General features: G+C 43.0%; 2 protein-coding genes across 9 annotated transcripts in view; one reads left to right on the top strand and one right to left on the bottom strand.

The window, feature by feature from the left end:
* The first annotated feature begins 8,629 nt into the window (after positions 1-8,629).
* On the top strand, positions 8,630-10,559 carry hexim1 (HEXIM P-TEFb complex subunit 1). Its single transcript, XM_049561998.1, has one exon. The coding sequence runs from the start codon at positions 8,980-8,982 to the stop codon at positions 10,066-10,068; it is 1,089 nt and encodes a 362-aa protein (XP_049417955.1). The 5' UTR covers positions 8,630-8,979; the 3' UTR covers positions 10,069-10,559.
* A 1,866-nt stretch (positions 10,560-12,425) lies between these two features.
* Positions 12,426-27,873, bottom strand: part of arhgap23a (Rho GTPase activating protein 23a) — a 75,280-nt gene continuing 59,832 nt past the window's right edge. For 5 of the 8 annotated variants that reach the window (XM_049560418.1, XM_049560416.1, XM_049560414.1 and 2 more), the window contains 17 exons: positions 25,570-25,725; positions 24,603-24,714; positions 24,453-24,492; positions 23,013-23,150; positions 22,622-22,930; positions 22,471-22,532; positions 22,258-22,376; positions 20,980-21,098; positions 20,730-20,882; positions 20,456-20,534; positions 20,279-20,352; positions 20,069-20,158; positions 19,834-19,959; positions 19,668-19,709; positions 17,958-18,051; positions 16,051-16,082; positions 12,426-15,927 (listed from right to left, as the gene is read on the bottom strand). In XM_049560418.1, the coding sequence (XP_049416375.1) occupies positions 14,470-15,927; positions 16,051-16,082; positions 17,958-18,051; positions 19,668-19,709; positions 19,834-19,959; positions 20,069-20,158; positions 20,279-20,352; positions 20,456-20,534; positions 20,730-20,882; positions 20,980-21,098; positions 22,258-22,376; positions 22,471-22,532; positions 22,622-22,930; positions 23,013-23,150; positions 24,453-24,492; positions 24,603-24,714; positions 25,570-25,725 (3,203 nt within the window). In that variant the 3' untranslated portion in view covers positions 12,426-14,469. The remainder of the gene's footprint in view (positions 15,928-16,050; positions 16,083-17,957; positions 18,052-19,667; positions 19,710-19,833; positions 19,960-20,068; positions 20,159-20,278; positions 20,353-20,455; positions 20,535-20,729; positions 20,883-20,979; positions 21,099-22,257; positions 22,377-22,470; positions 22,533-22,621; positions 22,931-23,012; positions 23,151-24,452; positions 24,493-24,602; positions 24,715-25,569; positions 25,726-27,873) is intronic. The other 3 variants (XM_049560412.1, XM_049560417.1, XM_049560415.1) reach the window with 3 other exon arrangements.

The following is a 27,873-nucleotide window of genomic DNA, read 5'->3' on the forward strand; positions in this document are numbered from 1 at the left end:
CCTTTTCCAGGCCTTACCACTCTTTATCCCTGGATCCTTTTTTCAACTTCTCGACTCTGTTATTTCGTCATACTTATGGCAGGGTAAACGACCATGTTTGAACAAGACTCATCTTCAAAAGACCAAGGCTACAGGGGGGTCTGACCCTTCCAAACTTTCACTTTTATTATTGGGCTGCTAACTTACGCTGCCTTGCATTTTGGTCCTCCTGATATGGCCAGCCTGACTGTCCCGACTGGGTGGCGATGGAGTTACAGTCAAACGAAAATTTGTCAATTCTTGCACTTCTTGGATCCTCACTCCTACTTCCCTCACTTAAATCAATCCAAAACCCAGTGGCTAAACATCCTCTAAAAATCTGGGCCCAATTAAGTATTAAGTATTTTGGTTTTCACAGCTTTTCTCTCCTAAGCCCCATTGCATCAAACTACCTTTTCAAACCATCCTGTTAGGATTCTGCCTTTTAAGAATGGCACAGGAAGGGTATTATACGTTTTAAAGATTTGTTCATAGACAACAGTTTGGCAACTTTTGAGCAGTTGAGTAGAAAATTCAGCCTCCCTAAATCAATTTTTTCATGTATATTCAGGCAAGGCATTTTGTTCTTTCTCAGATACCCAGCTCTATAACATCAATATACTTGACTATTGTTGCCACTGTCCTTTCTATAGATCCACTTAAAAAGAGGCTAATTTCAGCTATCTATGGCAAGCTGTTGAATTTTAGGAGTGCCCCCACAGATAAGCTTAAAACAGCATGGGAGGAGGACTTGGGTATCTCTTTATCAGAGAATACTTGGGCTTCCATACTCAAATTGGTGAATTCAGCCTCCCTCTGTTCACGTCACTGTTTAATTCAGTTCAAAGTGGTACACAGGGCTCATATTTCAAAAGCAAAATTGTCCTCCATATACCCCGATATTAGTCCATACTGTGTCAAATGCAAACATGCGGAAGCTTCTCTCATTCATATGTACTGGTCCTGCTCAAGACTAAACAAATATTGGAGGGAAGTTTTTCATACACTTTCTTGGGTGCTAAACATCAAATTAGAACCAAACCCATTGACTGCTCTGTTTGGGGTCATGGAAGGGGAGAAAAAGTTAACTACAGCAAAGCACCGCACTTTATCCTTTGCCTCCCTTCTAGCAGGGTCTGCCCATTGGTCCTACCATATTAAACCCATAATTCCGAAGTCCTGTTGTTCCAAATTTGACCTGCTCACCACTTGAACAATCATTTTTAGAAAGTAAAACCATGTTCTATATAGCCTATATGTTGTTCTGAAGTCATCATGATGTCCTGTAGTTAAGGTCTGGTTAGGTTTAGGCCCAAAAACCCCTTGGTTAGGGTTAGGAAAAGATCATGGTGTGGGTTAGGGTTAGGAAAAGATCATGGTGTGGGTTAAAATGAAAAAGAAAGTGGCAAACACATAAGCCGTGAGCCTGCATCACCTTAAGTCTTTCCCAGCTGACCCAGAGCCGGTTGTGGCGCACCATCAAGGCAGAAAAACGCCCGCTGGGAGCCGTTCAGCACCGTGGAAAGCTCCCCACACAACCCCGACCCCAGAGTTAATAACAGGAGGTTATGGTGTTTCACTCTCTTCTCTCTATGACAATTGTATCTCGACCAGTAGCCTACTTTTGTTGTGTTGCCGATCCTCTATGGTACACAAATACAGTATAGCCTAGTCACATATCGGAACAATGGGATGTCGGACTAATGAGAGGTCGGAACAATGAGAGGTCAGAACAATGCTACGGCACCCCTTCTAGCTCGACAAGCACTTCTGCTCAGGTGGAAAGATACTTTCCTTCCCACTCATGCACAATGGCTGGAAGACATCATGTCCTGCATGAAACTGGAGAAAATTAGATACTCACTTCAGCAATCAAATAAGAAGTTCCAGAAAGTGTGGGGTCCCTTCCTAAAAGCATTCCAGACCCTGTAAAGACTTGACTCTTGAGTACAGCTTAACTATGCTGCACACTTCATACTCACTCCTAGCGCAGGCTTCTGGTGTAACAGTGATCTTATGCTATGACTAGTACTCTGGCAGTGACAGGGGAGGGATTATTTTGTACACTGTTTGATTTTTATTTGTTTTTTTATTTTTTCTCTTTCTGCATTTTTGTACATCTCTTACCACCCTCCATCTTAATTTCTACCAATTCACTTAATGTTTATTTGGGTACATTGGTGCATGCTGTGACTGATGTATGCCCATGCTCATTTCATGTCTCTGTAATGACTATTCCGCACTGCACCTTTGTTATATTGAGAAAACTTCAATAAAAAAGATCTTGAATTAAAGAATCTACACAATTAGCAAACACTATCCTTCCCACCAATGACCAAAGTTACAAGTCCAGGAAGAACCTGCACACAGCAAAGTTGGCTGCCAGAGAGGATCTGGTCCAGTCTTCTGATGCCAGACAACTTGCGGAAACCGTTCCGTCGCTGCAGCATGGCCAGGCAGCAGCACCGCTGAGGGTGGTGCAAAGGATTCCGATGACAGACATCTCAGAGCCAGCCTCCTCTCACCTCCACCATATCATCCCAATGGCCTCCCGGCAGAGCTTCTTCAATTTGGATCCCTGTGGGACAACCCAGTATGGAAGGCTGCAGTTTGACTGGGTAAGGGGACATGATGAGGATGAGCAGCTGAGTGTGTCTGGAGTTAAGATTCAGGATACTGTTTATAAAGATGGCTCTGTGCCACCTTAAGAGGTCTAAATACTGAATCGATTGGCATAAAAGGTTCTACAGGTATTCATGGTCCCAAGAGATTGAATCCCACTGACTTTGATGACACCCTGACTTTTCCTTTAGTTCCTGTCTACAGGTCACAATTGTACATTCTTGACATCATTGGTTTCATTTGACATATTGGTTACAAAAGTGGCAAAACAAAGACACTTAAGGATAACATTTTATCATTTATCAACATGCATTTCGGTGATCCCAGTACACATCACCATTCACACCTGACATTGTTACTACCTACGTCACTTATGCTAGAAGGTCAAAGAGCCCTTCATGTGGGTATTATGCCCACACTCTCACTAGCTGCTCACTTACATGCTCATTAGTCATGTAGCACATGTGTTGGTACGGCTGGAGACAACTGTCAATAGAAACCAAAACGTCCACAGGGCAAAACAATGGATGGTCACACAACACTTAGTCCAACCCCCGTTCAATGATTAAGTTACAGAGTGTTAGCGTGCCGTCACCTAAACAACCACCACGTCCTGCATTGCTAACAAAGTTCTTGCTGGGTACACATCAGGTCACAATAGTGTTCACACTACAGAAGATATGTGGTTAAATGTGCCGCAGCCCACCTCCACAAGTGGTTTGAGTGATCGGATCACAACGTGTCTTGGTGGTTGTTTACACTTGTAATTAGTGCTGTCCACGTGTGATCAGATCACCCATTACAGATATTGATACCATGTTTAAACCAGCTTAATAAGGACTGAGATAAAGAATTTTAATACAGAAACTCTGTATGTTCAGTTATACAGACATTAAAGCTGATGAACAAATATAGCTGACATTGCCTGCATTGTCTCAGGAGGTTTGAATTAAGTATACAATAAAGACCTATAAAATGAGATATACAATAAGGCATCACATTAACTACAGTGAGAAAACTGAGGCTAAATGAAGGAAGAAAAAAGGCATTGTTCTGTGCGAGGCAGACATGCAGAAATTATACATTTACTGAGATGGCCCTTTGATAGAAACTAATCAGACAAATAATATAATTCAAGACATATGTTTATTTCACAGGACAAGTTATCAAGGTCAACAAGTCTGACAGCATGTTTTTTTATTCTTGTCTTTGTTATATATATTCAATGACATTTTGGATAGCTGTGGATAAACTATACAAAAATGCATAGCATTCACCGGTGTATATTCCTGTACCTATGACTCCTGTATCTCTTACGACTTAACATCTCTCAAAATTACATTACAAGAATCTTATAATTATAAGACTTATCTCATAAAGAAAAAATACACCATAAGTGAAAGATCTGCATCTCATAATTGCCAGATAAAGATCTCATAAGTAGGAGATATGGATGTTGTAATTATGACACAAAGTCAAAATTACAGAATTGCATAATTATGAGAATGTTGTCTCATGACAGATCTTTATCTTGTTATTACAGCAAAACAATCTCATGAGATAAGGTTTCTCATTTTTGTTTTGTTTGTAGAATACAGTGGTACTTTAGTGGAACAACATACAAGAAAGATGTGCATGAATGAGTCCATGATGGCCATTAAACCAGATTAGAGTCAGTGTAATGAGTGTGGCGATACAGCTGTAAAACACTGTTATGGTTTAAATGAATAGTCTTTTCCATTTTCAGTTAAGTAAGGTTTATTTGGCTTCTTTACATTCATACTACAACAGTAATTCAGCCCAGTTCATAGCAGCCAGTGAGCTATTCATTGCTGTTGCCTTTATATTTTATAAAGTTGGCTATACTAGAGGTTGAGGGCGTTCCACGGGATCTCCGGAAAGTAAGGAACAGTTTATTTTGAGCATTTAATTCACTATAGAAGTGAGTCCAGTGTGAGTAAGAGTCATAAGAGCGTTCTGATCATAGGTTTCACTTCCTCCACAGTTATCTCCTCAAGTGTCGTCAACTAAAGAATTCTGGTGTAAATCATATCCAACAATTACACCAAAATCTTTTCAGATGGAAGTCCCTGAAGTAATAACTAATCAAATGGAGGTCTGTGACCTAATATCTAACAATTTAGGGGTTTTTGACAGAAAAAAAAGTTGAGAACCACTGGGTTACACTACTGTATATCCACAACTGTAGAATTCACACTGTATTTAAAAATGATGCTCATAGTTGATGCTTACTGAGGTGCTACAAGTATTTCTGTATTGAAATTGCACCCAAGAAAACTGTTGCTATACAACAGCCCAGAGCAGGTAACTGAAAACAGATGCAGGGATTGCTGCAGCGTTAAACAAGTAATCTCCTGTCATATAGTGGGACTGTACTTCATGTAGGTTCAGTACAAAGCAGCTATACAATCACTTGCTGTGCCACAGGTGGGGTGAAACAAAGCATTCGCTCAGCTCCTCTGTAACAAAGTTATAGCCTACTCTTAAAAGCAGTGAACCTTCTCGGCTGAAAATGCTGTGTTCAAAATGAGCTGCGTGAGGAAGTGAAGCCATGCACAAAAGGCTCCTTTTATTTTTCAGGAGGCCAACATGATAAAACACCACTCGATCTGAGACCTACACTTCATTACTTCCATGGATAAGGTCTGCTGACTCATAGAGCTGATGGATGAAAGACTGAATTTACATTTATATTTACATTTCTAAACTTTCACAGCTAAATGAGGCCCATTTCACCGCAGCATCGCCTGCTCCAAACCACAACATGTGTGTACATGCTTGGAAATTCATCTCTGGTACCATCAGAAGTCAACTTTTCCAAATGAGAATGCAGCTGAGGGCTGAGAGAAAAACTCCTGAGGTTAACTTCTCTTCTGCTCCTGTCTGTAGGGAGCAATAATGGATGCTCGTGAAACATTCTTGATTAGAGTGCAGCGTCCCCTGCTGGTCATGACAAGACCCTGCACACATCTCAACAACAACAATCAATTCTGTTAAAGTCAAATTCATATTCTGCGGCCAGATGTATGCACATGGATCTACATGGTAATGTGCTGAGTGAAAGAGAAACCCTTGACTTAAATCCTCTTTGTGGGTGGATGGAGATATGCTCACAGTACCAGAGCGGTGGCTGGAAACTTAATTAAGTCTTTGTAATGGAGTTATAACAGAGAGCAGAGAGGGACAGACCTCAGCTGGGTGGTCCGAAACTGGTCCTGTCAGGAAAAGCAAAAAATGTGATTTTCCCTGATCTGCACCAATCCACAAGCTCTCTCTCTCTCTCTCTCTCTCTCTCACACACACACACACACTCAAACACACACATACATAAACAAGCAGGTTTGGTGGGGTGGGTGGGAGGCACTTAAAGTGACATGTTTCTTTCACTCAGTCATTTAATACAGCTGATGTATCCACTGTTTTTTCTCTTTGTCACACTGTCGCAAAAACATGGACCTGCTGTCTCCATGAAAATCTAAAAACAACCTAGCCCTCCTGCACTCAGATGGATATCAGCCATTGCTTAAATTTACACTTCAAGGCCACGCGTAAGCCCCAAAAACAATTTCTATCTTTCATCTCCTCTCAATTGCAGCAACAACCATGTTAGACAGGGTGAGAGATTAAGTCATGCCTGCTAATCCTCACAAGCTGTGATCTATGCAGGAGCAGCTCTGGCTCTGTAGCTGCACCGCTCCTTGATTTGAGAATATGGGAACCCTTAGTATGATTTCTCAATCTCCATGGTCGTTAGGTTTCATATTAACTGGAACGTATCATGTCTTCCTCAAAGGAGTTCCAGCTCGGCTTGCTTATTTGCCAGAGCTGAAACTCTGCCTGCTTCTATTAGTAGAAACAGTAGGCCTGTGTTGTTTGTAGCCATTGGATTCCCAGTCTTTACATGCAGTGTTTTGGAGAGACCCACCATAAGAGGTCACAGACTGGATAATACATTTTACCATTAATACAAGTTAACTGTTTTGTGGAAACTGGAAAAACTACAGTGACACACAACACAGTTTAAGATGAAGTCAGTATATTAACTAACAGTGATCAGAGGGCCACTGACTGTGCAACCACTTTAAAATGTGTATGCAAAGAATATGCAATTAACCAGAACAATACAAACCCAATATTTTGATATTTATACTCCATAACAAGGATGCCATATTTTTTTTATCAAACAATAATGAGTTGCAGCAGTTCACATTAAACACAAACCAACAACAGTTATAAATAAAAGTTATGGATAATGAATAAGTATATCGTTAGTTAAGCGTGTAAACCACAACTAGAGCTTGCTAACCAGCAGTGAACTAAAGCTTCAGTGCTGCTTTGCAAGATCAGGGACCGTCTACTTCCTGAAACTAAAATAGTTCATTGAGGGTTCCATGTCACGGGTTAATACGAACAAGCGCTGTTTTTCGATTTACTTGCATATCTTCACAGGTTATGGTCTATATCGATCAGGCAGAATGAAAGAATGCAAATATTTAAATCAATCGTAATTCTGTAGTGGGAAACCCTCACGGGAAAAGATTAGGTTCCAGCAATTACGCTGACCCAGTATAAACACATTGGCCTAGTTAGCAGATGGCTAATGTTAGCAATGTCTGAAGCTAGTGGTATTGTTGTGTATTTACTTTGTTGCGTCGTCGCTTCAGCTCTATCGACAGAACAGGTTTTAATAGAACATTCTGTTTAAGACTGGTCCACCTTTTGTGTTTTATTAGTTAGCATTAGCTAGCTTTGCTTTGTGTACAGTATGGCGTTTTAGTTAACGTTTCACAGGACCCGACTAGATACTTCTTGCTTTGTCAATGTCGTGCTCGAACTGACGTTGTACGTTTATTTTGTCACGTTAATGCGAATGGCTTCTCATTTTTATGAATTTATTGAAGTGTTTAGTTTGTGAACGACACAACGCATTTGCTAACTAACGTTAACATTTGGCTAACGTTAGCTAGCTAACTAGCTTATCCTTAGCCGTTACCACGACACAACCAGTGTAACTCTACCATTGCATATCAGAACATGGGCTGCGCAGAAACACTCAAAACTGATCTACACCCCTCCGTCCACTGCTAACAGGATTATTGAGCAAGTGTGAGATCGCCTGACCCACCCTTTAACAACGAGGGGCTCGGAGCTGTGCTCGTAGCTGCAGCTGCACAATAAATGTCGTTTGTTTACGCTGATTCCAGAGTTCCCCCCGAGCCCCTGCCCCACAACGTATCACTCCGCACAACACACAGCATATTCATACAGAAACATTTAATGGTCCAGCTGACACCAGAACGACGCGGTTTTATAATACTAAACATAAAAAATAATTGCGACATGAAAATGAGCTGTATTTATTCATTTTCCTGTGTGAACACTTAAAAAGGACTAGTTTCCGCAAGAGGTTTTCTTTATTTTGCTTCAAGTACAGGGGGAGTTTCATTGTATTACTAATTTGGCGTTAGACTGTGTGCTCTGTAAATATAAATAAGCCAAATCATGTTTAATATAAAACATTCTAATTTATTCCGTTTATAATATGGTGCCATTTGAAAGTATTTAAATTAACTTTTATATTATAACTTTAGTCCATGTCCCCTTCATTTGCAGATCGTGTCGTCCATAAAAATGCGCCGGACTGCTTTCTTGGTGTGGATTACGTACTTTTGATTGACTATTGGACTGTCCAATCAGAAAATACTTTAAGCTTAGCAACAGCAAAGTTGCCCTCTTGTCCAATCAACAAAGGGAGGGGTGGGCTCTATCGTGCTCAAGCTTCTACCATTTGATTGGTCAAAAAGCTGGTCAGTTATAGTAGACTTGTGGACCATGTAGTTTGACGTGTGGGCCACTGACAGTGCTTTAGTGACATTTAAACCACATGACCCACAATGCAACGGGCGCTACAAACAGCAGCATGCGCACGGCTAGAGGCGGAGCAGCTATATAAAGAGTAGCTCCCTCTTCTTGAGCAGCACACTGGACACTGTTGTGACGGTAAGACGTCGTCTCCGAGTGAACGGTAGTTGTGACAGCATCGAAACAGTTAATGGTAGTTAGCGACAGTTGCTCTGACAAACCCTTGGAGGAGTAACAAGTGTTTACTGTTCAGAAGTTTACTTTAAATTTGCGAGAGCCTGTTTTCAAACTTTAAAACTCGAACTTTCTGTAGTGATTTCGGCTCATTCTGGAATACCTACATTTTTTTGTTAAAATTGAATTTGACGTCTTTTGGCGAACTTTGAAGCTCGGTTCTGAGAGCACGAACATGATCTAAACGGCGCTGAAGCGGAGCCATCAGAGCGGATCACCAGGATGACAGAGCCGGCGGAGCAGCAGACCCATCACCTGAAAACTTCAGGCAGCCCATCAGGTGGGAGAAGCGGAGACGCGTTGGAGCATCTCCCAGCCAGAAACCGTGGTGGACCGGAGCACGGCAACAGGGGGCGACAGAGAGAGCAGAAGCAGCGGGCGGAGAACTGTGGGGATATCAACACAGACAAGTTATGGCAAATGAAAGGCGGACAGAGGGAGGTGTGCCCTGCCGTAGCAGCCGGAAACGAGGTCCCGAAGTGCCCGATTGCAGCTCAGCCCCACCACAAAGCCGATGTTGATGCAGCGGGTGATGGCCATCACATCCAACAAGGGAAAAACGGCGAAGACAGACCGCTGGAGCACCAGGGGCAGGAGGACAGCCACATTGACTCCGACACTGGCTTCGATGCGCGTCTGGGCAAAAAGAGACACAGGCGCAGGACCTCCAGGAAGAAGCGCAACTGGAAGCCTTATTACAAACTTAACTGGGATGAGAGGAAAGCCCTGGAGGAGAGGGAGACCGCCAGGGCTTCCCGGCTGAGGGAGGAGATGTTCGCCAAAGGGCTCCCAGTGGCACCCTATAACACCACCCAGTTCCTGATGGACGAGCACGACCGAGAGGAGCCCGACCTCAACACCGAGACCGGGGTCAGGCGGCCGTCAGGGGTCGGTGGCCGCGTGGAGGACACGGGCAGCGAGGAGGACCTCTTCGATGCCGAGGAGGAGGACGATGATGACGGCAGCGGCGGGGGCAGCGATGGCATCGGGAGGCCTGGGAACGCAGGTGGGGAGTTTCTCCAGAGAGACTTTTCCGAGACCTACGCGATGTATCACGTCGAGAGCCTGCAGAATATGACCAAGCAGGAGCTGGTGCAGGAGTACCTGGAGCTGGAGAAGTGCATGTCCCGACTGGAGGAAGAGAACAACCGGCTGAGGCGCGCCGTGGAGCCCGGGGGTCCGACCGTGGAGAGCTCCCTGGTCCGGCTCGGAGAGCTGGAGAGGGAGCTGGAGAGACTGAGGGCCCAGAACACGGAGCTCCTTCTGCAGAACCAGCCGAGCAGTGACAGGGGCCAAGTCACAACTAATTAAAGGACACGATCCAAGTGGGGAACACCCCTCTTTCTAAAAGGTAAAACATGGGACTGCTGCATTTTTTTTTTAAATTGTCACCAGTTTTCTGTAACAAGTTTGTCATCTGGACTCCGAGTCCTTTGCATTGCAATGCAATACTTTACGTTTCTTTTCTATTTGGACTGTAAAGGTGTCCTGTTCCCAAAAATGTTGTTTTTTTCTCAAAAAGAAATGTAAATATTTCAAAATAAGATTCTTTTTATAAAGAGAATGTATTTGAAAACAATATTTTGTTTGTTCCCGGTTATCATTGACATAAACTGTTCCATTTTTGAATTTACAAACAAACACATGTTGTATTTCCCCTCCAAAAAAACAACGAATAACAAATTACAGCTAATTGGTTCAGCTTGCAAAGGCTGTTTTTTGCAGAAGTAAATTCCAGAGTGAATATTTTAACAGTTGTGTGTTAACATAAGTTCAAATAAAATTTTGAAATCCTGCTGTCATGTGTTGTAAAGCTCGCCCTAATACACAGGAAGCTGCTCACAAAAGCTGCGGTGTGTGAAACTACTGTAGGTGGCTTCTGTCAGCAACACAAATAATCACAGCGCTTTTCTTGTAAGGATCCTGAAATGGGCCAGACAGACATCAGTGGGCTCTGAAGAGGAAGAATACACAGACTGTAGCTGTAGCAGATGGGGGGATGGGATATGATGGAGAGGCTCTTTATGAAGGTTAACCCACTCTGAGTTTAATCTAGTGAGGATATGTTGCAAGAATAAATATTAAACTGATTTATTCCAGTCTTTTGAAATTGATTTATCCCCCAGGATGAGCAATAATCATATTAGAATCCAAATAATCTGCTGGAAATGGTGCTTTAAAGCTCCGTATTTGAATAAAATAATCACATTTGAGTATATTTCCAGTATTACAGCTAATTTCTGCAGATTTCATAAATATTAAACCGCTCATAAGTTAAAGCACAGAGCTGCAACAGTTCAGATGAAGTTTTCTTGATGTGCTGAGGCAATCTGTGCCATTTGGCCTGAAGAGACCTTATTCATCTGCAGCCTCTAGAGGGCATCATTCAGCTCCTATTTTAACTTGCCTGGCTTTAAAACATGAGCCTCACTGTAATAGGCCTGCCAGGTCCAGGCACAGGGGCCCAAGTGCTCAGGGGGGCCCTAAGCCAGAGCCTCTGGTAGAAGCTGCTGTTATTAACTTTGCATTTCTTGTCAGAAGACTTAGTCATCATGGCAATAACAGAGTCCCAGATAGTAATTTAAAAGGAAGACTGGAGGATTAGCCTGAACTAAACATTCACTTTGAAGATGTCACAAGGAAGAAGCCATCATGATATATTTTTAGATACTTTTTCTATCCACTCAGTTTATCTGCAGGACCTTAGGGTGACAGTACTCAATGCAATACAGTGCTGCAGGGGTGATGTTTCTCTGTAGGCCTATTGGAAGTGAGCATCACCCTGATTTTTTTTTTTTTTTTTTAGGATTTGGATTGCAGAAAATAAGCTCTGTGGCAAACACACATTTATGATACTTACACGCTTTGTTCAGCGAGATAATCCTCACAAATTAACACCACTTTTATGATGTTTGAAGCTTAAATGCAATCGGCAGAGGTAAAAAGCTAATGTTCTTCGGTCATAAACGAACTACAACCTGGTCGCATGGCTTCAACGTTGCCATCACAGACCTTATTTCAGGCATCTAACCAAAAACCCAGACTCATGTCAGGGTTTTAGGTCTCCCTACTGGAGAACTCTATTCGGGCCCTTCAAATCCCACCATCTCCAAAAACGAACACACGTGTGCACATTTTTTTTAAACATAGTTCTGTTTATTTACATCATATAACCTTGCTTTAAAGCACACAGCCATGAGGGAAATGGTTTCAGGCGGACAACCTTTTTTTTAAGTCCAGTCATTTTCATATTAGTTATACTCAAAAAAGCAAATTCCAAATGTACACAATACAATATGTTACATATTAAGATAGTATGTACAAAAAGATTCTTTAAAATACAACAAAGAGACATTAGGTAAAAATCACATTTCAGACAACACGCGCCAACTTGAGTTTTTCCTTTTTGATGATGGGCTGTTTGTTCATCTGCTAAGAAATCGGATGTTGTCTGACATGACCTAATGCCGGTTCAGGGTAGGGCTTGTTAGGTGTACCATATTCACACACTGTGGATCACTAGGCAGAAAGAGATGACCTCAGTTTGTTAAGAAAAGCGGCTGAGAAAGTACTATGCCGCTTCCCTCTTAGCAGCATCGGTAATAGCTGTTAACGCCTGTGTTAAAGGCGAAGAGAGTGCATAGACATGTCCTTGGCTTGAAGTGTGCTTCTTCTTTTTTTTTTTTTTTCCTTTTTACAGCCTCTCAGTTAGACCGCTTGTAATAAATGTACACATCTTTGGGTCAGTGCCTCAGTTATACCGTCAACCACAAGAGAGGAGGGCGGAGACCCAGAAACAACAAAAGGAAACGGAAAGATAAGAACCGACCATGGCACTGCAGAACAAAAACACATTCCAGAAATCAGGCACTTGTAGAAAAAATCTTGAGGTAAGACAAGACTATAACTCATCATTTATTATTATTCATATTATTATTATTATTTTTCACCGGGGTTATTTGGTCAGATGAAAACAAGCCTCATGACTTTTGGAAGTTGCGGCTCCTGTTTATTTTGTAATGTGGAGATGAAAACAATAGATTCATTCAGTTTCCTCTAATGTACCATTTCTGCAGTCAGGCAGGATTTATTACAGCCTGACCGTATGGAAAACTCCTCCTTGTGTAACCCCAAGGTAACAAACGTGCCGACAGATGAACCCTCAGAGGGGATGTGATGAAAGCACAAAGATCACCACCAGCTGAGGTGAAAAATGCAGCCGTTCGTATGCGCGGCACAATAATTCAACAGTCTGTTAAACACTGTCTGGCTTCTCTTTGACGAGAAGGGACATAGTTTGTCTTGAGCTCGGTAAATATGAGCAGATCTGTGGCAATGCTCTGTAATCTCAGACATGAATAACAAAACAAATGAGGTCAGCCATCACAGTGTGGCGCTGAGCTGCCTGCAAACTGCCCAATATAATGTAATGATTACCAGATTTATTCTCCTGCTACATGTCGTTGCTAGATAGTTTGTGCACGCGTTGATGCAACACTGCTGAAAGTCGAGTCACCAGAGAAGTGCATTTCTAAGACTGCGTCTGGTGAGATAAAGGTTTTCTGCACAGTGCTGAGAATCAGAGAGAAAGGCCATCTATGAGGAAATAAGGAACAGGTCAAGTCATGTTTATCTTGTCTCCTGTGAACAGGTACACCCAAGAGGTGAAATCACAATAAAAGTACTTTTTTTTTTAACTTTAATACAAAATATATATAATATATATATTGAATATAAAACAACAACAAAAAAGAATATATTAAGGGAAACATTTCAAGTAACGTCTTGAAAGAAATGACTGTGCACTTGTACGCACTTTTTGTAAACCATAAAAAAAGGAACTAAAAAAAAAGTAAAAACAAATATGATAACATAATATTTATATTTACAAGGTTAACTTAACAAGGCTTTGTACAAATGTTACAAAAAATCGTTCAACACAAACACCTGCACACATGGACATGGTCACAAATATTGTTGCGCAAACACACAAACATTAACAAGTAGAGAGAGACGACTGTGTTTCGTGTATCCGTCGCCGACTGTGTGTGCTGTTTATTACAGTGTCTGTGGTTTGAGGAACAGATCAGGAAGACTGATATGACCAATCAGCTGAGATCCCTCTTGAAATGGTTTTAAACTGACCAATAAGATTTTTGTGAATCGAAGTGTGTGTGATGGTCTCCTCTGGCTCACTGAAGTAGGTTCAGAGAACATTTGTAATAGTTACTGTGAAGTTACTTTGATAAGAAGCACCATTCTCTCAAGAACCAGAGGGACGCTGCATTTCAGCATCCTGCTCTGGTCACTTGAAGGGATTTAACCCTTTAATTTATGTCGTCTGTGAGCAGGAGGGTCGAGAAGATGGGGAGGATGCTCGGTTTTTGCTCTAATGAGAATTCTTGGCTGTAACATCGACTGTGATGAGGTCTGTTTGTGTCTGTCGCTGTATTATTTCTATAAAAGCACACATATAGGAGAAAAAAAAACCTTTGGCAACACTGGAATGCCCCTCGCCATGCAAATGGAGCAAAACAAAAGGGTGGGCTGCACTAACAGACCTGGTCATTGGTACACTGTGTTGCACCTGGCAACTAACCACGACCCTGTTTACGCTGCTGCCGGTCTACTGACCTGCAGGGAGTCAGCGGCTCAGCCTGGACCCCCCTACAGAAGCCTCTCTTGCTGAAGCGTGGGGTCAGCTGGCAGGGCTCACAGGTACTCGTGGAATCTAGAGGTGGGTGCTTGACGTGTCGCTGCTCCTTGGTCGAGCCCGTCTGCATCCCGAGGCTGCCCTGGTGGTTTGACCTGGTTCTGAGCGATAGGAGACAGGGGGAACTCAGTGACAGTCAGCGGGGGTCTCTTGTCAGAGACCTCAGTTGGGGAGGCCACCACGGTGTGTCTGCGCCAGGCCCGTCTCTTCCTCCGTGTCTCCGGGGACAGCGGTTTTCGTAGTCCCACGCTGCGCAGGTCATCGGCCGAGCCCAGCAGACGAGCGCGGACCTGCTCCGCCAGAGACCTGCCGCCAGGGCCGGTCGGGGTGAAGGAGGCGGCCTCGCTGGGTGGCAAGGAGGGCTTGGGCCGGCTCAGGCGCAGGCTCTCCTGGCTGCTGCCGGAGGAGGGGTTGGTTCTGGAGGTCTCCCGCCTCACTCTGTGTGCACCGTCTGAGCCAGAACCAGCGCCATCAGCCTCAGCCGCGGCCCCAGACAGCTCCATCAGGTCCAGGGAGCGAGCCTTGCCCTTCTCCGACTTCAGCTTCTTCCTGGCCAGGGTGTCACACTGGATCAGCTTGTGGGAGTTGAAGGAAGGCCGTGAATGCAGTCTGTGAGTAGTGGAGGAGGACGAGAAGGAGGAGGATGAGGGCGTGGTGGACCTCGCCCCTCCTTCGCTCCTGTCTGCAGAGTCTGGCGTGTGTGTGAGTGCTGTGGGTGGGGCTAGCAGGTTTGTAGGTGAGAGTATGGGGGGTTTGTAGTGTGTGTAGAGGAAGCTGCGTGGGGCTGCTGGCTGTTGTGTGTTCACAGGTGATGTTGGGTGTTTATCAGGTCGTTCCTGCGTGAGGGAGCGCGAGGCGAAGCCACTCTCATTGTCTGTCTCACTCACCAGCTCGCTGTGCTCATCATCAGCATCATCCCCCCTCCCTTCTGACCCCAGGCTCCGCCCTAACGTGGAGAGGGTGGAGTAACCAGAAACAATGGAGCGAGCATCCTCTGGAGCTCTCCACGTCGGCCCCTTCACCTCCGCCTGCGCCTCCTCCTCATGCAACAACATGGCTGCCTGCCCTTCTCCTGCCTCCTCTTCCTCTTTACAGCGCGGCCGACCACCACTGGGAATAACCGCCACTGCCTCCTCTTCTACCTCCTCTTTCGCTCTGCTCTCAACAACTTCCTCGTCTTCCTCTTCCTCTTCCTCCTCTTCCTCTTCATCTTCGTCGTCGTCCTCCTCTCCCTCTGCTCGAGGAGCAGTGTCTCCTACGGGCGACTCTGCCTCCTCTTCCTCCTCTGCCCCTAAATGTCCGGCTTTGATTGGCTCGTGCTCGGAGTCGTCGTCGGTGCTGCTGCCCACGCGGCGGGCGTTGTGGCGCTTTCTGCGTTTGCGGCCCGTAACAGCTGACATGATGGACAGAGCCAGGAAGTCCTTGGGTGTGATGTCTTTCTTTGACCCCCACGACCCCTGAAAAAGAAATAAAAAAGGTAATGTGACACTGTCATACATCACACGTCACACTTGATATGTTTCCTGCGTTAGTACATATGAAACTGCTGCTGACAGTATTTGAGTAGATGGAGATGTTACCTTTGATTTAGCTGAGTCACTGTTGGTTGAGTCTGGGGAAAAGAGAATAAAAACATCAGCGGGTCAGAACCACTGAAGGTAACAAAAGGCCAGAACAGTCATGGCAGAGGACACAGAGGCAGCTGGTGTCATCATCACTTTTTTTGAAAGGACAAATCTGCAATAAATCACAGGAAGCTACGACTGCATGTTGCACTTCTGTCAACACTAAACCTTGATGTCACAGTGGGTGTCTTCCACCAGCTGTAAAGCGGAAAACACCTGCTCTGACATCACCAAGGGGGAGTGGCTAGACTATAAAATTTTGAGGAACTCGTCTTCCTCTGTGCCCTCTGACCGTGACGGACACCAGCACACAGAAACTGATTTACACTCTGTATGTGGAGGAGAAACAATGACTGGGGGAGCGGGGGTTTGGTGTTGGAGGCATTAGGAAACCACGGCACACACCGATGACATCACCGAAAAAACACTGATGACATCAATCAGTGAGAGAAGCGTTGGAAGGCGTGAAGGCAGAAATTATTTTGAGTTGAAAGTATGAAAACAAACATTCCCTCACAAACACAAACACACCGATGCAGAATAAAAGCTGGTTTTGTCTTTCATGTAGCGTTTAAATCAAAGTCTTTGGAGAAACCTGGAGATGCCGGCGAGGTGACGCCTGTGTAAGTGGCTCTAGATGGAAATGTTTCTCATGTACCAACAATAATAATAGTAAATATCAGTACAGTTTATTTTGTGCTGCTTCCAGATGGTGGCCAAGCTTTAATAAAATATTAAATCAAATGTATCTCTGATGAGACAGGTCAGAAACGGTGCCACCTAGAGTCCCCTTAGAGCTAAGAGTGGGGTTAGGAGCCTGATGATTGGACTACACCAACGGAAATTGCCTGTAGGATGAGTGAAGCTCAGTGCCTGACAACAGGACCACCAGTGACTGGGAGTTGTCTCTCAGTGACAGACCAGTTTACACTCCAGTGTCAGATACAGAGAGCATCCAGTCAGCCGTTAATTCATTAGTCAATCTGAGGCGACACTGACGTGACATGTTCTTACAGAGACCTCCGCCTGACACTGAGAGGGAGACGCTGATTTTAAGAGAGGTAATGGAGACCATGGAGACACAAACCATCACCAACACTAACTGTCTCTCACCCACACAAACACACATTATCTCACTTTCACAGTATGATGCAGACTCAGTTTGTACACACACACACACGCACACACGTATTGCCAGGGGAGTTTCCATCCTACCGCAGTGGCTGCTCCACAGGCTCAGCTAAGAGAAGGAAATGCAGAAACGTACAGAGAAAGTGAAAGATGAGCAACGTGGAGGGAAAAAAGAGGTCAGCAGAAAGGAGAGAAGTGTAGGCACGCTATCAAACACAGAAACACTCCGAGTGCTAACACTTTCATTTCTTATGCTGCGTTCCAGTTCGGTTGGAAAGTAGGGAATTCTGGCTTTAAACTGGGACAAACTTCCAAGGAGGAATTTCAGTCAAGTGAAGATCTGACGTCATGCCAACACGTCAGCATTTGAGATAATTAACTTTAACACGTTTTTAAATAAGCTCCATGTTTAGTCATTTAGTTTAAGAGACTCGTAGATATGTGTTTACACCGAAACAGGATTAATTTACTAACTTGCTGAATCTTTATCTTGAGAATTAAGTCTCATTTCTGCAAAATACCTTGATAACATCTGACTGCTGGTTTCTTTTCCTCAGTTCACTGGAGCGCACAGATCGTAACTATGACACACAAGTGGGGAATTTCCTACTTCCAGCTTCAAACAGAAAGCAGCATCAATTTTGGGTTGCGCATTAAGGCTACCCCAATGCTATTGGTCGGATGGACAGAGCTAGCAGCCATTGGTTCAGAGCAGTAAGCAGCGTGCTCACCTGAGGCCTCCCCGAGCAGAGCGGTCCTGCCGATGTTGGACAGCAGGTGGTCAATGTTGGGGGCAGGTTGCACGTCCTCCGTGTCCACCGGCGTCTGGATGGAACAGACACAAAACCAGCAACATTCAATGACACAATCAAAGGCTGTGATTTACAGTGACTTTAACACATTAAAAAACATAGAAGGGGCACCTTGGATGTTCAACTGATGTAATTTCTCGACAGAATCGGGTTTGAATAGATTTCTAGCAATGTTTTGCTTTATCTGTGCTCTCAATCCAGAAGATAAAAACTACAAGGTCACATTTAAAGTCACTTTATGTGTCACCTTGCAAACTGCACAGTGACTTATTGGTTTTATGAAACAGCATGGGTATTCAATGAATCTTTCACTTTGACTGTGAATATGTGACTCATGGTCATGAATGAGTGCAATCATAATGAGTCAGCACATTGCTATTTAAATAAATTTCTTACAAAAGTCATTTCCTGACAGATTCAAGGCATATTTTCAATGTTCAGGGACTTTCTTTGCCATCTTAAAACATGACAAAATGTGTTGCTGCATGAAATTCCATAAAATAACATTTGTGTTTGTCAAGGAAAGTTTACTTGCAGAAAATAATGTTTTGCAACAAGTTCAAATAGAGATTCTGAGTCATTTCACACCATCTTGGAAAGATGATCAGATAATTAAGTCACAACATGCTGCATATTACTTGCAGGGTTTCAGAGCTACTGTACGTCCTTAGCTGAATCTTTGAATTATTAGCTCTGTGGTACATTAAAGGGCCACTTCACCCCAAAATTATAATTTGTATATCAGTTACTGACCCCTTAGAACACTGAATTTGGGAGGAAAACTTTGTTTTTCTTGCATGCCTCTAGGGTGATGAAGAATGCAAAAAAAGGGAAAAAATCTTGATGAATTGAAGTCATAGGGGTCCACGTTTAACAACAGCAGAACTATATCAAAACATCGATTTAACAAACAAAATCTCACACAACCTGTGCAGAATTATCAATGTCACCTCCCAAATAGACAGCCCTTTCAGACAGGGAGCTGAACGGCAAATGAAACTTATTTACACTTTCTTCAAAGCCAGACTCCATTGACAAAAACAGTAATTAATTTTACCTTGCTGAAAACTGAAGCTGCTGGTCTATCACTGCACTGATTTATTAAGTCTGTGTAACTTTGATAAATCCAAACTAACCCTTTAAAACACTTAAGTTACACAAACAACCAAACTGATTGGGGCAGCGTTAGACCAGCAGCTCCTGTCTTCAGTGAGGTAAAATTACTGTTTTTGTCAATGGAGTCTGGCTTTGAAGAGAGCATAGACAAGTTTCACTTTTAGTTCAGTTCTCGGTCAGAAAGGGCTGTCTGTTTTGAAAATACTGGGCATACGGCTGGATTAATAAGACTTGTAGTATACAGCACAAGTTGTGTGAGAGTTTGTAAACAGATGTTTTGATATAGTTGTGCTGTTGTTAAATGTGGGCCACAATGACTTCAGTTCATTAGGAATTTTCTCAGTTTCTGGATTCTTTGTTCACAGGAGGTATATGAGAAAAAAGTTATCTTAATGAATTCAATGCAAAATGGGGTGAGGACCTGATATGCAAATGGTCATTTGGCGTTGAACTATATCTTTAAGGTCTAAATTATTGTCCATATGCTATAAAACAACAATATGGGGAACATACCTTTTCATCCTTGTCTTGCTCTTCAGTGAAAAACCAGTTGCACTACAAGAACGACACAGAGGAGAAACATTTAGCATGGAGATGAGTATGAGTAATGTGTGTGTGTGTGTGTGTGTGTGTGTGTGTGTGTGTGTGTGGGTGTGTGTGTGTGTGTTGCCTCTCTCACATGTTGGATGAGCGTCTCTACTATCTTGTAGCGGTCGGGCATGTGTGTGACCATATCTTTCATGTTGTCCTCAGACGTCCGAACGAGAGTTGGCCCAAACACCAGAGCCAGGTTACGAGGCTCCATCTGCACAAAGACAAAAAAGACATTAATACCAAAGACATCATGGCAGTTCATGATTATATTTTCATGACATTTACAGACTCTCTGTCACACACGTACAGCAGACACACACCTTGTTTTTATCGGAGTTGTCGGCTACAGTCTTCAGGTGAACAACAAGGAACTTCAGAGTGTGGTAATAATAATCTGGGAGGTCTCGAATCTGCAAAACACAAACAGGACGAATGGCAATAATAGTAAACCTGTTGTACCTGCCACACCTCGATCCCAGTTGGTAAATCAAAATGTTCAAATTCATTCATAAATAAAAACAAATACGTACTAGTTTCTTCATGGTTTTTAGTCGTTCTGATGCACTTTCCATCCGATTGGCGTCAATGAAGTCGTTGTACTTGTCTGTGCAGATATAAGAAATATTAAAATACATGTAATGGTTTGATATGAATGCAATGCAGTGTTAGGTGTGCATGATGGCATGTCCCGACATGTTTGGACTCACCGTTGGTGAAAAGAGGCTCTGGAAGTTTCCTGAAGAAGGATTTGAGTAAACTGCTGACAACATTGAGGTCTTGCCACTTCTGCTGACGGCAAAAGAAACAGAGAGGAGTCAGAGGTCATCGAATTTTAACGTTTGCTAGTGATACAGTTTAGTTGAGTAAAGCTGAATGAACCCTCTCAGTTAAAATGTTTATGCTCCATCAATCTAGATATATTTTTCTCTCTGAAGTGCCTTTTCTGACAGTCAGTGCACACGTGTATTTGTTGTTCCTCACCTCCTCTGCAGGGTTGATGTCGACACCCTTGTTGAGCTGATCCTGGAGCATTGATACCATAGCATTGTTCCCGGGGACTCTGTAGATTCCCGTGTACTCCAGACCCATGTCCTCCACCAGGCCGCAGCAGATCTCCACGATCAACGGGATGAACTGAGAGGGACACAGACACAATTTAATCACAAATAAAACCTTTAGTAGAAAATCTGTTTGAATGTGTTTAGGTAAGATACAGGACATGAAAACTAACCTTGTTGTTCACTCCCGGCTGACAATCCTCCAACCTCACACCAAAAGCTTTCGGCCCGGCCTTCTTTGCCTTCTTCATGATGTTGATTCCCCACGGAGACTTCGGAGGGCCGCTCTCATCTAAAGAACAAAAATGTATGAAATTCCCTGTTGGACACAGAGCCTCAGTATGTGCTTCTTGGTTTACCTGATCCTTCTGTCTAAGGCTGTTAAAGGGACAGTTCACGCCAAAATAAAAAATACACATTTTTCCTCCTACCTGTAGTGCTATTTATCAGTCTAGATGGTTTTGGTGGGAGTTGCTGAGTGTTGGAGATATTGGCTGTAGAGATGTCTGCCTTTTCTTGATTATATTGGAATTAGATGGCACTTGGCTTGTGGTGTTTGAAGCGCCAAAAAAAAATACATTTGAAAAACTCATCAGCCATGTCTCTTTCCAGAAATCATCATTGCTGTTGAGTTTTTATCAAGTATTTTTTGACACATTGAGTGCTACAAGCTGAGTGCCATTTAGTTCCATTATATTCAAAAGAAGGCAGTCATCTCTACGGTCGTTATGTCCAACACTTCGCAAATCACACCAGAACAATCTAGATGGATAAACAGCACTACAGGTAAGAGAAAAAAAAATGTATCTTTGATTTTGGGGTGAACTGTCCCTTTAAATATTCTTATGGCAATAGATATATTCCTAAAAGTGATTGGTAATACAACACCTGCAAATGTGGGATGACATAAACTGCTGTTGGAGCTAATACCTGTGGAATATCTAACATACGGATTTAGATTTAAAATAGATCATTTCTATAAGACTGGGACATCTTTCATGAAATGTACTGGTCAAAGAATCACAAACAAAGGGATGATATGTTGCAGTAATGAAAACTAATGATGTTATTGATGATGGTTCATTTCAGTGTTTCCTAAAAAGTATGAAAAGACATCGTTATCAGTGCTGAACCTTGGCTTTAGGTCAGATAGTTCTTGTGTCCACATGCCTTAGTATTAGTAATAAGCTGTGAGTAGTTTACTTATAAGTAGTGTAACAAATTAGACCTATTATTTTTGACATTTTTAGTTAAACTATTAAACTATTTACCCCTTATTTTTGAATACTAATAATTCCCCATGACTGTGCAACCATAATTATCTTTAGTTCATCAAAAGAGAAAGCCTACCCTCTCCAGGTGATAATCAATCTCACTAACATTTGACATTTAATCAAAAACAATAAGGCAGTTTTATTTTTGCACAATGAGTAGTGCGTCCATATACTGACCTTTGCCCTCTGGTTTTGGAGAGCGTGGTGCCCCTGCTGCATTTTCTGTCTTGGCAAGCAGGAAGGGAGGCTTCATGCGGGGCATTCTGGGAGAGGAGTCGGGCTTGCTGCCTGTTGGACTGCAGGGGGAGACAGAGAGACGGGTTTAATTCAAGCTGTCAGTGAAGGCAACTTCATTATGCTCGATTTACAATCTATTATCAGGTGACTCACCTCTGTTTCCTGTAATCATTCAGTTTCTTATTGATGAGGGCCTGTCTGGAGAAGCCGAGCTCCTGCAACAAACAAACACACCTGCATTATAGCCACACACTCCACACACAGTCACAGAGGAGGTTGAACAGGTGAAGGTGTGTGCTCTGACCTCGCTGTCCGTCTTGCTGTTCTCCCTGATGACCTTGATCCAGTCCAGCATGTCCTCACGGTCCTCCGCCTGCAGCAGGTACTCGCAGAAGTCCTGGGTGGTCAGCCGCAGCGCATGCTTCCGTTTGGTCTCACTGTACGCAATATCCACCAGGCAGCCCCGGATGCTGATTGGCTGCTCGTCCTCAGCCGCGCCTCCAATCGTGGCCCCGCGGAGTACCGCCTCCCTCTTGTCCTTGTAGAGGAACAGCGAATGGGAGCGAAGCACTGAGAAGACTCGCTTCCATGGACGCATGCCGCTGCCCACCTTCTGTGAAGGGAAGATGAAATATGAGTCTCTGCCGAATGCTTTTCTGCTTTAGTTATCTTCTCATCAAGCCTGGCATGCCCACCTTGCCCTTCTCTGTAAGGATCTGTTTGAAGTGCAGCCATCCTTCTCGCCGTACGTCGCTGTAAGTGATGTTTCCCAGCTCTGAGGTGGAATGGCGTTTAGATCGAACCTCCTCTGCTGTCCCGAGGTTGTCCAGAGACTGAAACACAAACAGGGAAATAATCAGAACATTTTCTGATGCCTTGAGACCTTAAGAAATGTTAAATCTAACTTTTTTCACTTTTATTTCAGTTTGATAATCAAAAGGTATGATAACATAAGGCCACCCATTCCTATTAGAACCAGAAAACTCAAGCCAAAATGTTTCCTGTCATTCAGTCAGTGCCGATGAGAGTTTAGTTGTGACTTTTGCTCCTCATGACCAGGTGTTGTCCAGTATTTGATATGAATCTGAGACTTCTCCTCTTACCACATTACATCATGTTGCAACTGTTGCATCAGTAGCTGAAGCAGCGACTATCTGGCCTCAGTTGCCAAATCCTGCCTTTAAAACTCACATCAAAAATATGATTCCTGACACAGCTTTATTAAGTTGACGCAGACGGGATATGACTCATTGTTTTGATTCAGGTTTGAAGCACCTTGTCTGCAAAATAAGAGTATGCATTACGATATCTGATGTGCAGAAATCCCCACAGGCACAGACAGGACACAAGATGAATGCAAGTTACTAGAGGATTGCAGATTTTTAGGCAACATTTTTTAAAGCAAAACTGTGTCACTTTTCAAGCTAGAAATAATAAATGTTTCCTCTGATAAATAAAGAGTTAAGTAAGAAAGCAATAAAACTCTCTCTTGCTTTATGCAATATACTCAGGAGTTTTGCTGCCACAGCCTCACTTGCTCTGGTATGACCACTAGCTCATGGTGGCTAATGTTAGCAAATGTAAGACTTATGTACCTGTATAAGTCAGCTGGCAGACTTTGTCTGTCTAGCACTTGTCTTGCCTTAGCATGTCACAGGTGAACATTTCAATATTTTAATGACAAAAGTAAAAGCAAAAGTAATGTCTTCAGTGACAAGGTAAGGAGGAAATGAAACCATCATCTTGTAACTGTGGCAACAAGTGGCGCAGGCTCACATAAAACATAAAAGCAGATCAGGTGCTTTTAGAGCTGTGATTTTAACATGGCCGCCGTTTATGTAAAAAGTTTTGAAATTAAGTTTAATTTTTAAATTTTAATTTAAATTAAGTCTAAACTAATTTGTTTAGCTAATACCAGTTAACTTTCTTTAAGTCGATGAACATCTGTTAAATTTATCTGTGAAGCTGCAGGATGCCCATTTTCATTTATAATTTGTTTTCCTGGTTTGATTTGCTGTCTAGATAACACGTGAAATACTAAACTTGTCACTGCGGCCTCCACAAATAAAGTAGGGGAAAGAACAAGATTTGTAAAAATAAGGTTTTGATGATGAAAAGTTAGAAGAAGAACTCACCCCATCTGTGAAGAAACTCTTCACTCTCTTTGGTAGCCTCCTGTGAAGTGCGACAACACAACGGAGAATTAAATGTCAAAATGTCTGCCTGCATGTGTAATTTAATAGATGCCATTTAAATCCCAGCCGTCTCAGTCTGACAGTACTCACGAGAAGACTCTGCCTTCCTCTCTGAATGTGTTGAGTCCCTCGTCACACGACTTGGAGCGTTCGGTGGTGATGGCTAGAAGATAGGAGGAACGGCGACCGGATTTAATACTGCCTGCTCGATGAGAGGATGAATGAGCAGAGAGAGAAAGAGAGAAACAAGAGAAAGAGAAGAGAAAGACAGAATGTTGATGTAATGCCAATCACCAGAGGTGTTGGATTATCAGAGGGGATAGTGAGGGAGGGAGCAGGAGGTAGTGGTGGTGGTGGAGGAATAGGTTGGGTGTGTGAGTGGCATGGTTAGGATGGACGGTGTGGAGATGAGCTGGTGCGGTGGGTTAGATTAAATCAACTCTGGATACTTTTCTCACCAGTGGCATGCAGGTGTCGCCTCTGTAAACAAACTGACATGCAATTTTTAACAAAACGTATCATGCAAATCTAAGTTTGTCCAATTTAACTTGAAGAATTGACTTGAAGAACCAAACATGCTCTGAACAAGTCTCATCTTCAAAGACAGTTTTTTGTCTTTTATTGAGTCTCAAAAGTCTCATTTTGAAGTGCACTCTGATTATTTCAACCTGTTTCTAGTTGAAATCATCTAAGGATTAAGACATTTGCATAAATTAGGGTAAGTGTCTGACACTTAAATCTTGAAAATTCTTTCAACAATTTGATTTGAATTAGAAACCAGCTGAAACTGGAACATTTTTCACACCTCATTTGAGAAAAAAAAATACCTTAAAGACTCAGTAATTGGCAAAAAATACTTGATAACATGCCCTTACACCCTCTGGATATTTATAATTTAGTACAACAACCAACTAAAAGGGTTTTAAAATCTCATGCTTCATTAGTCCCTCTCTGAAGTAAACAGAGGGATCATCTTCATCGCAGGTAAACACCACAAATAAGATACTTTTAAGCTGCATGCAGCGGGGAGGAAGGGAGGGAAGGAGGGGGCACTCACTGCAGTCATGTGAGAAGAGCCTAGTGAGGGGGAAGGTGAAGGTGGGGGAGGCGGGGCTGGTGACCACGGCGGGCGCCGAATTCATGCCGCTGGACACCACGGAGGACGCCGGCACGTGGCGTGCGCGCAAATCAGCGCCGGGGCTGGTCGGCTCATCTGTTGGAGGGTGGTGGGAAGGAGGGGAGGCAGGAGGAGAGGAGGAAGGAAAAGGCAGGGGGGCGGGGGGAATAGGGGTTAGGTGTTAGAGAAAAAAGGTCAGAGAGGAAAAAGAAGTGAAGTAAAAAGGGGTTAGATCAGGAGAAAGCGTGGAAGAGGAGAGGTTTTTAAAGGAGGCGTGGAACCGCAGGGTTACCTTCAGAGATACAAGATAATTCATTTCACAGTTTCCATTTCTTTCACCTTCAAAATCTTTCAAACTGCAAAATCAAGACATACAACAGTCATACTGGAACATGAGGCACTTCTAGATTCAAGTGAGACATGCACAAAACACCACAAGAACATACGATCACTCAAGTCAATGAAAGAAACCGATGTAAAACTTGTGCAACTGTTTCAGGAAAGAATAAAAATACAAATGCAACCAAAATAAGCAAAGAGTTAACAGATAATGCACTACCTGTGTCTCCTGTTGCCATACGTAGAGCTATTCAGTCACCAACACAGGGGGGTTTGTTACAGAGATCTACAGGCAGCAAGTTTCAGTTCTTTATACAATCTACAGTAGTGTGTGATCTGATACATGTGAGGGTATGTACAGGAGAGAATATCACGATCCGACAAGCACAAAAAACTATTGTGAATAACTGAATATTCAGAGGTAGTTTTGATGCTGAGAGTGAAGCTTCAGTGTTCAGAAGACAAAAGGCATAAAGCAGTTTTATAGGTCACACAGGCTACAAGTCTTTAACCAATTTAGATGATGCAAAGGGATATGAAACCACAACACACACACACACACACACACACACACACACACACTTCCTGACTGACAGTGAGGATGAGAAAGTGGCCCGATATTTGCATAAAGCAAGGAGAAGCTGGATTTGCTGGTGACATTTTAAACTGTCAGGACTGAACTGCTGCGAGGCTTTGGTGTGTTCTCTGTGGAAACTACAGAGGGCAGCACAGCCTCTGCAGACTCAGCCTGAGAGCCGCCCCCACAGACCACCACAAAGTCTTTCTCTAAATTCTTGCTTCGGTTTTACCTCATTACTGCTTGGATTTCATTGTGTTTTTTTAACCTCTCTGTCCCTGCAACTTCTCGCAATCATCCCTCATCCTTCACCTTCCTCTCTTTCCCTCTGGCTCTTCTCTTGCATCTGCCACCTACCACTGCTGCTCTATCCCTCACTCCTGTGCGCACTAGAGTCCGACATCAGGCGGAAAACATTTCCAATCTGGGATGAGGAATCTGCCTGTTTACAGCGCTGCCCAGAAATAGCCCGGCTGTGGGTTTAACAAAGGCCGTCATTAACAGAGAGTGAGCTCAGAGCCACGAGACAGAGACGGACCAGCAGAGGGGAGCAACATACTGCAGCATACTTTGCCTCGACTCCACAGGACAACATGGAGCTCAGCATTCAGGGAATACATGGGGAAGAGAGATGGAGAAAGACAAGAGAGCAAGAGTGGAAGTAGAAAAAAGTTAAAGAGGAAAAAGATAAAGGAAAGAGGAGCTTAAAACCTTAAAAGCACACCTACTGTACATATACATTTTTTTAAAGTGTGAAAATGCACCATATCTCAATGTCTGGTGATTTTTACATGTTTAGATAAATTAAATGGAGGATTACATGCCAAAATTAATTCAAAACTCATTACCAAAAGTATAGCAACGCCATCTTTTCTTTCTAGAATTGGAGTCAGGGTACCAGCACTAAAATCGCTTTTTTTTTATTAAGCTAATTAACATGTTTTCCCCTCTTTTTTGTTTAACAAAATAAGCCAAACATCTCAAATATTAAATGTGGTACAGCTGTACGATAACTTTGCATAAATTAAATAGCCTACAATCGACAAAAAAGACAGACAGGTCGGGCTGTAACTAGTATTGTTGCGTTACTGGAATTTCTAACTTTGACAAAATACCTTTTATCATTTTGATATCACAGGAAAAAAACTGACATTAAGGCATACATTTAAAAAAATTAAGGGTTAAAACAACAAGGGTATAACATGACAATAACTTTCTTTTCCTGGTTAGCAGGAGACAACACTAGCTGCAACATTGTTAAACCATTTGGTCGATAAAATGGTGAAAATGAACATCACAATCTTTTGTAAGATGAACGTGATGACTCC

Source organism: Epinephelus fuscoguttatus, linkage group LG19, assembly GCF_011397635.1.
Source record: "Epinephelus fuscoguttatus linkage group LG19, E.fuscoguttatus.final_Chr_v1".
NCBI lineage: Eukaryota > Metazoa > Chordata > Actinopteri > Perciformes > Serranidae > Epinephelus > Epinephelus fuscoguttatus.